At 30.2% G+C, this 11116-nt stretch overlaps 1 protein-coding gene across 4 annotated transcripts; it reads left to right on the top strand.

Moving 5' to 3' along the window:
* The first annotated feature begins 227 nt into the window (after positions 1-227).
* On the top strand, positions 228-9620 carry LOC132254645 (uncharacterized). Of its 4 annotated transcripts, XM_059740802.1 has the most exons (10): positions 229-485; positions 599-642; positions 5996-6049; positions 6314-6639; positions 7565-7712; positions 7859-8106; positions 8198-8401; positions 8561-8653; positions 8737-8844; positions 8952-9620. In XM_059740802.1, the coding sequence occupies exons 5-10, from the start codon at positions 7568-7570 to the stop codon at positions 9435-9437; spliced, it is 1284 nt and encodes a 427-aa protein (XP_059596785.1). In that variant the 5' UTR covers positions 229-485; positions 599-642; positions 5996-6049; positions 6314-6639; positions 7565-7567; the 3' UTR covers positions 9438-9620. The 4 variants fall into 4 exon arrangements, with proteins under 4 accessions (XP_059596783.1, XP_059596785.1, XP_059596786.1 ...); XM_059740800.1 differs by lacking the exon at positions 6314-6639 and having other exon boundaries at positions 228-485; XM_059740803.1 differs by lacking the exon at positions 5996-6049.
* Positions 9621-11116: the final 1496 nt, after the last annotated feature.

Raw genomic sequence — 11116 nt, 5'->3', positions numbered from 1 at the left:
ATGAAATAATGAACCATGTGGGTATATAAAAACTCTACTATGAAAAAAAACCATAAGATTTGATAATAACCCAGGCCAACATTTTAACCATATATAAAGCCATGAGTATAAAGCCTCACATCACTTTCCAATATAACATTTTAACCATGTGGGCCAACATTTTAACCATTGAATATAAAGCCTCACATCACTTTCCAATATAAAATACACATCCAACATTTTAACCCACAAAACCCTTCTCCTGCAATCATTTCCAATATAAAGCCTTTCTCTCTCCTGCCAACAAAACCCATTTTCTCTTCCTCTCCAAAACCCACGGCCATAAAACCCACAAAACCTACCCACAACCCCCATTGCTTGGAGGAAGCCATTACCGGAAAAAGATTATGGAAGCCATGCCGAAGAAGCTCCATGGAAGCTATGGTCCATAAAGCCAAAGCCACCTCCAAGAAATTCTCGTAAAAATCGTTTCTCTCTAGGTTTTGGTGAGTTTTGGGGAATTTTTTTTTTTTTTTTGGTTTTGTTAGTTGGTATTTTGGAAATGTTTGTGATTAGGTTTGAGATTCCATTGTTATTGGGTTTATTTCCATTTTTATAGGGTTTTGGTGCTTTTGGAAAAACCGCATTTAATTACTTCCCAAGGTACAATTTCTCTCTAGTTTCTCTCTATTTTTTCTATGATTTAATTCTGATTTCATTGTTATTGTGTAATGAAAGAATTTTTCTTTTGTGTGTGTTGCATTCTCTTCAATTGTCTATTTCCATTGGGTTTAATTACTGTGTTGTATTCCTAATTTGATTAGTTTTCAACAAAGTTAGCTTCATTAATTTATCTTTTTGTCTATTTCTACGTGTTGCTTTTTCTTTGTTTCTGTAGCTTTGAGTTTGATTTTGCTTTGAGTTTCTATAGCTTTGGGAACTCATATTGCCAACTATCTAAAATTCATGATATTTTAAGTAGATAAAAAAATTATAATTTAAGAACTATTAATTATATAATAAGAGATACAAATAATTATGGAAAAGTTTGTATACAAATAACTGTTTAAAAAAATAATTATATAAATATATAAAATAAAATATTATACATAAAATTTATTTTAAAAATATTTTAAAATTTTAAATATTCTTTTTTTTATTAAACATAATTATTAAAACTCTTTTTAAAATTAATTATCAAACATGCTATTAAAATTTTTGAATCATAATTCTTTCTAAATAAATTCATTATACAACTAATAATATAGAATGAAACTTAAGTATGTAATAGCTCCCACCGTAGGTCCCCTAAAATTTAATGATTTTCCACGTGGCATGACATCATGTCATAGTCAAATCATTTCCATCCTAAAATAAATAAAGAAATTTACAATGGTGGTGCAAACTGGATTGCAATGGTGGATTAATTAAAGTTAAAGCAAATCCCTCAATGCATCCAAATTTACATGATTAAAGAAATTTTATAAATTAGAATTATGAAATGAATAAAATAATAAAGGATGGATTATTGATTAGCTTAATTGACAACTATTTTATAGGCGTCGAGATACAAATAAGAGATACAAATAGACATTTTATTTTATATATACAAATAAGTATTTTTTATTTTTTATATATTTTTAAAAATAAGTGAGTCAAAACCCATTTTTCTTTAAAAAAAGAAAAAAAAAAGTTTGAATTGAATTTAGGTAATAAATTAGATTAGATAAAACTTCCTATACGTGATTTATTAAAATTTTGACTGCATACATTTAATTTTCATTGATTCCAAATTCCTTTAATATATATATATATATATATATATATATATATATATATATATATATAATTTTTTTTTTTTTTTGGATAGAGTTTGAGTTGGCAATCAACTAGACCCCCAATCCACATGAACTACACATTACAACCACTAATGCTGAGTTGGATATAGGCCTTGAATCTGCATATATATTATAATCTAAAATTCATGATATTTTAAGGAAATAATGATATGACTTATGAAAAAATGCATTTCAAAATATTTTTAAATGAATTATTTATAAAAATTGGGTTTATTTATTTATTTATTTATTTTTAAAAATAAGTGAGTCAAAACCCACTTTTCTTAAAAAAAAAAAAAAAAAGTTTGAATTGAATTTAGGTAATAAATTAGATTAGATAAGACTTCCTATACGTGATTTATTAAAATTTTGACCGAATACATTTAATTTCCATTGATTCCAAATTTCTTTAATATATACATATATATAATTTTTTTTTTGGATAGAGTTTGAGTTGGCAATCAAACCCCCAATCCACATGAGCTACATGTTACACCCACTAATGATGAGTTGGATATAGGCCTTTGAATCTGCATATATATTATAATCTAAAATTCATGATATTTTAAGTAGATAAAAAAAAATAGAAAGTAGATAAAAAAATTATAATTTAAGAACTATTAATTATATTGTATGTACCTTCATGAAAAATAGATGGAGAAAATAATTTTTTTTTATCTTTGAATTCCCAAATATAATTTAAGAACTATTAATTAAACCATGCTTGACTTTAGTGAAATATTTACATTTTTAATTATTGTCAAAAGTAAAAAATAAAAAATAAAATTTTTGAAAGTGATACAAGTAAAATCTATTCTCAAATTTATATCTTTCTTTTTATGATTTAATTTATAAGTTGTGTCTTTTTATTTATTTAAAATAAAGTAATTAGTTTTTAAAGTTTAAAGATAGTAAACTTATATAATATTTTTAATTAAATATACTCTCAAATAATATCCTACTTCCAAAACAACTTCTCAACAAAAACCATTTTTTATTTAAAAAAAAAAAAACAATATCAAAACTATTCTAGAAAAAGAATAGGAATATTTAGAAAATTTTTGTTTTGCACCCAAATTAGAAAATTAAGAAATTTTTTGTTTTGTTTCATCTTATTTATACCTTACCCTTTCGTTACTTCATGATCTAAGATATGCATATGTTGCATCTATTGTGAGGCCTTATTTATGATTTTATATTTTATTATTGTTATCTGTGAACTAACCCTCGTTGATTTTATGCAATAGAAATATTAGTAATTCATTTCTATAAATTATCGAATGTGTTAGTCTCATTGTGTGTTTTTATCTATTTCTTTTTTAATATTATTTGTCATTAATTTTATCATTTACTTATTTTCATTTTAGAAAACCCCAGAATTCCCGTTCAAGTATCCTTGCTTGACAAATGTCTCTTTTATCATATATTAAAAACATATAAGTTGTAGACGTGTGGATATGATTATTTGTTGTGGTTATATTTAAGTTTTCAACCTATATGTTTTGTATATGATTGGTAGAATTGTCTGCAAATGATACTTGAATTGTCCGTTTGGACAGTTTGGAAATACATAATATCTATGAAATCACACGCTTATACTTTAACATATTGATAAGATTTGATAGTGATTCCCCTTGTTCTCTGAGTGTATATTTGGACAAGGTGACATATTGTTAGCAGCTTAGTTAAGCTAACTAATAGTATGTTTATACCTTAGCCAATTCGTGTACTTGGATAACTATGGGGAAATGCTGCCGAAATTTTATCAAAATGAAACTAAGCATGTTAGTGATTGATTCATAGGGATTATGTATTTCTAAATGGGATAAGAACCACTACCAAATATAGAAGTTTGAGATGATAAAAAACATATCACATTCATTATAAGTTGATATGAAGATTCATTATTATGTGATTGAAGGGTTTAATTTGCGGAAGTACGAGAAAAATGCCAATAGATAAGAGTTGGATGCAGAAGTCAAGAGTAAGTAGTGAATATCATATAGGAGTTTTGGAGTTCTTAAATTTTGCCTTTACCAATGCACTTGGAAAAGAAATGCTCCCATGTCCTTGCATTCGTTGCAGTAATTGTGTTATGCAGAAATGAGAAATCATGTATGACCATTTGTTGGACAATGGGATAGCTAGAAATTATGTGTGATGGTTGATGCATGGGGAATATGAGTTTTGTGAACCTACGAATACTAGCACTAATGAGTCTGATATGCATGATGAGATAGAAGAAATGTTAAATGATGCATTTGGAATGTCAATGCGAAATGAGGAATCTGAACGAAGTCCACATGTGCATGAGGAGTTTGAAAAACCAAATAAGGATGCAAACAAATTTTATAATTTGTTAAGAGAAGCAAATCATGAACTATATCCAGGGTGTAAAAAATTCACAAAGTTGTCTTTTATCATAAGATTATTTCATATGAAGTGTCTTAATGGATGGAGCAATAAGTCCTTTACAATGTTGCTTGAATTGTTGAAGGAGACACTTCCTAAGGGTGAGACATTGCCAAGCAACTATTATGAAGCAAAAAAAATACTTCGTGACCTTGGCCTTCATTATATCAAAATTGATGCATGCCCCTCAGATTGCATGTTGTATTTAAAAGAGCATGCAAATGCAAATGAGTGTGTTGTTTGTGGTGTCTCCAGATGGAAATCAAGTGATGATCACTCTATAGATGAGTTCACTAAGTCAGTAAAGAAAAAGAAAATTCCTGCTAAGGTCTTGCATTATTTTCCCTTAAAACCAAGGCTTCAAAGGTTATATATGTCATCTAAGACAGCTTCTCACATGAAATGGCATGTGATGGTCGCATGGAAGGTGAGATGATGAGACATCCAATGGACTCTTGGACTTGGAAAAACTTCGATAACGTACACCCTTCATTTGTGCTAGAACCTCGAAATGTTAGGCTCGGTTTAGCAAGTGATGGGTTCAATCCTTTTGGGAATATGTCAATTTCATACAGTATGGGGCCTGTGGTTCTTATTCCATATAACTTACCACCTTGGATGTGTATGAAACAAACATTCTTCATGTTGTCACTACTTATTCCTGGTCCAACTACACCTGGGAATGACATTGACATATAATTACAACCATTGATAGATGAGTTGAATGACTTATGGGAGGTTGGAGTTGAAACATATGATGCTTCAACAAAACAAAATTTTTGTATGCGTGCAGTTATATTATGGACCATCAATGATTTTCCTGCATATGCAAATCTTTCGGGTTGGAGTACTAAAGGGAAATGTACTTGTCCTATTTGTAATAAGGATTGTTCTTCATATCGATTACAAAACGGACGGAAATGGTGTTACATGGGTCATTGTCGATTTTTACCGATTGATCATAGATTTCGATGTGATAAAAAGTCCTTTGATGGAAATGAAGAGCATAGAGCAGCACCTAAACAATTGTCTGGGGAAGATGTTCTACATCAATTAGATGGAATGGAACATATTACTTTAGGGAAGACATCAAAAAATAAGATGTCCGTAAATAATAAAAAAAAAAACATGTTGAACTTGAGCACAATTGGAAAAAAAAACATTTTTTTTTTCCAATTGCCATATTGGAAAACCCTCATTTTGTGTCACAATTTGGATGTAATGCATATTGAAAAGAATATATGTGACAGTATAGTTGGCACCTTGTTGAGTATCGATGATAAATCGAAAAATAACTTCAATAGTCGTCTTGACTTGCAAGCTATGGGTATCAAAGATCAACTTCACCTCATACAAAGAGGGAATAGGGTTATGTTGCCTACTGCATGCTATTCACTAACTTCAAATGAAAAAAAGGAATTCTGTAAATTTTTTAAAGAAGTAAAGGTTCCAGATGGTTATGTTTCTAACATCTCTCAATGTGTACAAGTGAATGAAAGAAAGATATTTGGGTTGAAGTCTCATGATTGTCATGTTCTCATGCAACAACTCCTTCCACTTGCAATTCGAGGAGTTCTACATAAGAATGTTTGTGCTGTTATAGTTGAACTATGTAGTTTCTTCAAACAATTGTGTTCTAAAGTGTTAAAAACTGATCAATTAGAACACCTTAAGAATGACATAATAGTCACACTTTGAAAATTAGAAAGAATATTTCCTCCATCATTCTTTGATGTTATGGTGCATTTACCTATTCATCTTGCAAGTGAGGCAAAGATCGCTGGACCAGTGCAATATCGATGGATGTATCCTATCGAGCGGTATGTTCTCATTCAATTAATCTTATGTATATTAGGTTTCGTATAGTTCATGAAACAAATCTATCATGTTGTGGAATGACATGTATTTATGTACATTAAAGTCTTATATCCGTAATAAGAGTCGTCCAAAAGGTTCTATTACAGAGGGGTACATAGCAGAAGAATGTACAACCTTTTGTTTAAGATATTTGCATGATGTTGAAATGAAGCATGACCGTGAAGAAAGAAATTATGTCATTGAAAATAACATAACAAATGGTGCAGGGTTAACCATTTTCAAATGCATGGGACGTACAATAGGAAAGTCAACATCTCGTGTTCTTAGCATAGAAGAATGGTCCCAAGCACATTTATATGTGTTGACTAATTGTGAGGAAGTGACATCATTTATTGAGTAAGACACTTATTTGAATGAAACTTTATATTAATTCTCATACAAAAATTTAATTTTGGTCTTTGTGAGCATTATAATTAATTTTTTCATTTTTATCATAGAGCATAAGCAATCTATAAGGGTTAAGCCTTGTATTCGTGCACGAGATGTAAATTTGATTCACAGAAGAGAATTCATTAGTTGGTTTGAAGAATGTGTAAGTTCATTCACTACATAAATTGTTCTATTATCTAATACACATGTATGTGTTAACATCTTATATTTGAATCTATAGATTATACAAGTGCGATATGAAGGTCCAATTTTTGAACACATACTATCATTGTCTTGTGGACCAAGTACATCAGTTACATGTTATAGAGGATATATCATTAATGGGTTCATATTTCACACAAGAGAACGAGAAAATGGAAAAAAAACTCAAAATAGTGGAGTTGTTGTGATTGTAGAGGTATCAAGCTTTGCAAGTGCAAGAGATAAGAACTCAATTCTTGGTCATGTTTCTTACTATGGTGTGCTAACTGATGTAATTGAGTTACATTACCTTGGTGGAAATAGAGTTATTTTATTCAAGTGTGACTGGTGGGATGTAATCAATAGTGGAAGGGGAATAAAGAAGGATGAATATGGGTTCACGTGTTAGAATTTCGAACGTACCATATGCACAGATGAACCATTTGTGCTTGCATCTCAAGAAAAGCAAGTCTTCTATGTTCAAAATTCAAATGAGGAAAATTGGCATACCGTTGTAGAGATACAAACTAGAAGGGTTTATGATTTGAATAAAAAAATATTTACTAATGATCCAGAGCCATATCAACATCTTATAACACTTCATAATCAACGTGATGTGCATGAGTTGATCGAGAATGATTTAATCAATTGGGATAGAAATGATATTGCAGGAGAAACTATCCAAACGGATGTTCTACTATCACGACAAGAAAACATTGTTGAAAGAGATAATGAATTCATTCATGATAATGATATAGATGATGTGTAGCTAATAATATTGGTAAGTACATAAATATATACTTACCAGATATACAAATTATAATTTATTTCATATTATTTATGTAACTTATTTTGTATTACTTTTTCTAATTTACTTTATTATGTAGGAAATGTCACATCGAAGAGAAAGAGTACAAATAGTGTCTCCAAAAAATGAGTTGGACAATCTACAACAACTCTTAGACATACAACCTGCTGCAACTACTACTCCTAGTAGTTCTGATCCTTCTGATTCTTCAGATCCTTCTGTTGTAGGTATGATTAAGAAGATTATGTTTAACTTTACATATGATAAATGTGTTTACATATATTTAATTTCTTGAATGATAGGTTTTTAATGTTTAATTTTATATAAGATAAGTAAATTATGTTTCTTTTAATTTCATTATTACTTTTAATAGGTTCATCCTCTAGCAAAAAAAGGACACGTGGCCCAACACGTAACTTAGATTTACTTAGTATGAAACCCGAGGAAAAAAAAACTACACGATTCAATACCAGAGGGCAAGTTGCTTATGATGGAAAATGGGAAAGATTGTCAAGCTATATGGGAACATTGGTGCGATCTCAACACAATGTACCCATCCAAGTTCAAGATTGGAATCATGTTAGTGAAGATGTGAAGGAAAAGATTTGGGCCTTAGTATTGGTATATACTAATTACTATTCAATCTAAATTGTAATGTTATTGTTTAAAAATGATACCTCTTATTTATACATGACATTTTAATGCAATACAGGAAAAATATGAACTAGAAGAAACATGTAAGAGCTACATTCTTCAATGTTGTGGAAATTTGTTTAGAAGCTATAGAAATAAAATGAAGGCCAAGTATTATAACCCTTATAATACACATGAGGAGAGATTGTGCCATCGACCTCCACACTTATCGGATGATGATTGGAGGTGGCTCATCCACTTTTGGGGTACACCTGAGGCCAAGGTAAAGATAATGATCTTTTCTTGATAATGTATCTTATGGTACTCATATTCACATAAAATAATATTTATTAGTTATATCTAACCTAATACTTCATGTATATAACTTTTATTATGTTTCTATTACCTATATAGGTGACTTGCTATTTTTTAATTGATGTAGGATATCTCAGAAAAAAACAAGGCAAATAGGGCAAAACAAGTGATAAAGCACACATCGGGATCAAAAAGTTATGCTCAAATTCAATATGAACAGGTTGGAAATTTATTATTAATATGATATGTTTGTACATTAATAATTCATCATAAATAACTCAATTGTTTTACTTATAAGAATAGGCACAAAAGAAGGAGGATCGAAGTGAGCCCAATAGAATTGAGATGTTTGCCTTGACACACACAAGAAAAGATGGGACGCCTGTTGATGATCATTCTAAGGAGATTATGGTAATGAAGTAAATAAATTTTATATACTTGTGTTTCAATCATAGCCTCATACTAAATTATTTTAAAAGTCTAACAATTTTTTTTTTTTTTGTTTCTTATAATTCCAGGATCAATTTCAGCAATTGCTATCCCAACCTGAGGGGACATCTTCTTCTACTTCTGCATCATCTGGAGCATCTACATCTGTAGCATCTACATATGTAGATGAGATATATACTCAAGTCATGGGTCTAGAGAGGCATGGTCGTGTTCGAGGGTATGGATTTGGTCCTACTCCTACCTCAATCTTTGGTTCTACTAGTAGAAGGCGATCAGGAGTTATTATTTCAACACAACTTGAAAACACCTTAGAGATGCTAATAGCTGCAGAACAAAAGTTTACAACTGCAATTGAAGAACTCTCAAATGTGAAATATGAACTCTCACACGTGAAAGAAACATTTGAAGAGAGGTTGATAGAAGTTCAAAGGAAGACACGTGAAGAAGTGAAAGAAGAGCTTGAAGAAAAAATGATGGAAATGCAAAGAAAAATGCAAGCACAAATTCAAGAACAGATGATGCAAATGATGCAACAATTTCAGCAAAAGCAGTAGAAATTTGAAGATTTTGCTACATCTTTATATGATAAATTCTCTTAACTTTTTTGAAGATTATGCTACTTATTTATATGATAGATTCTCCTAACTTTTTTTTTGCTTTCTATGACTATTATGTGATGTTTGGTTGGTTGATTTGTTATATTATGTTAGAATGTGAAACTAAATTTGTATCTCTTTGTTTTTTGTTTGTTTGTTTGTTTTTTTTTGTTATATTATGTTTTTTTATTTAATGACTTATATTGATATATAAGTTTTTAACTAGCTTGAAATAATTGATTGTAATATATTGAAATTGGTTTAATTGCTTAATTGCATATACAGGTCTAAAATGGGTTTGTTTGGGTTTATAACAGGTTTGGGAAATTTTAATTTATAAAAAACCAATGTCCAAAATATAACAAATTTTAGTCATGACCACTAAAAAATTGTGACCATAAGTGTACTTTTAGTCATGCTCAATAATGAACCGTCACCAAAATTTGGGGATAGGTGGCCATCATATGATTAATTTCAGTCACGGTCATTAATAGTCGTGACCATAAGTGGACATTTTGTCATAATAGACTTAATGATTAGTCACGATCACTTAATTACCATAACCATATACCTATATTTAGTCACGATTAATGAATTGACCGTGAGCATACGATCAGTTTAGTCACGGTTAGGGCATTGACTGTGACCATAAGATTACATATAGTCACGGTCACTTTATTAACAATGACTATAGACATACATTTAGTTACGGTTAGGGAATTGAGTGTGACCATAAGTTTACATATAGTCACGGTCATTTTATTAATCGTGACTATAGACATACATTTAGTCACGGTTAGGGAATTGAGCGTGACCATAAATTTACATTTAGTCACAGTCATTTTTATTAGTCGTGACTATAGACATACATTTAGCCACGGTTAGGGCACTGACCGTGACCATAAGTTTACATTTAGTCACAGTCATTGTATTAACCGTGACTATAGACATACATTTAGTCACGGTTTAGGGCATTAACTGTGACCATAAGTTTACATTAATCCATAAATTTACATTTAGTCACGATAACTTACTTGAACATGACCATAAGCTTACATATAGTCACGATCGATAATTTTACACGTGACTATAAGTGTACATTTAATCACGTTCATTATTTGATCGTGACTAAAGGTTAAACATATAGTCACGATTTATTACCTGACCGTGACTAAATTAACTTAATAAATAGCAAAGTATTCTGAATTTTTTCGTCACAGTTTTTGTATGACCGTCACAAAAAAAGAAATCATATGATCACGATCACTTAGGAAACCGTGACCAATACCTTTAGCTACGCCTCATACTATGACGCTTGGTCACAATTTCATAAGACCGCGACAATAGGTTTTGGTCACAAATATATAAGATTTGGTGACGGTTGGCGACCGTCACCAAAAATCCTATTTCTTGTAGTGATCCAAAGATTTTTAGTCCAAGAGTAGTTCACTACCACCAAGTATTATATTGCCTTCTTTGAGTTGAATAAATTAAGCTTGGAAGTAAAGTATGTGCTTTGGAATTTATTTTGGGAATGACAAAATTGAATTTAATATAAAAATGAATTTTAAAAAGTTGAAGGAATTTTAAAGTAATCTTATTTCCTTTTTTATTTTCACTAGGAAGAAATCTCCTCT

The sequence above is a fragment of the Vitis vinifera genome, chromosome 11, assembly GCF_030704535.1.
Source record: "Vitis vinifera cultivar Pinot Noir 40024 chromosome 11, ASM3070453v1".
Lineage (NCBI taxonomy): Eukaryota > Viridiplantae > Streptophyta > Magnoliopsida > Vitales > Vitaceae > Vitis > Vitis vinifera.
The sequence above is the reverse complement of the archived record's forward strand: the minus strand, read 5'-3'. Positions and strand labels throughout refer to the sequence as shown.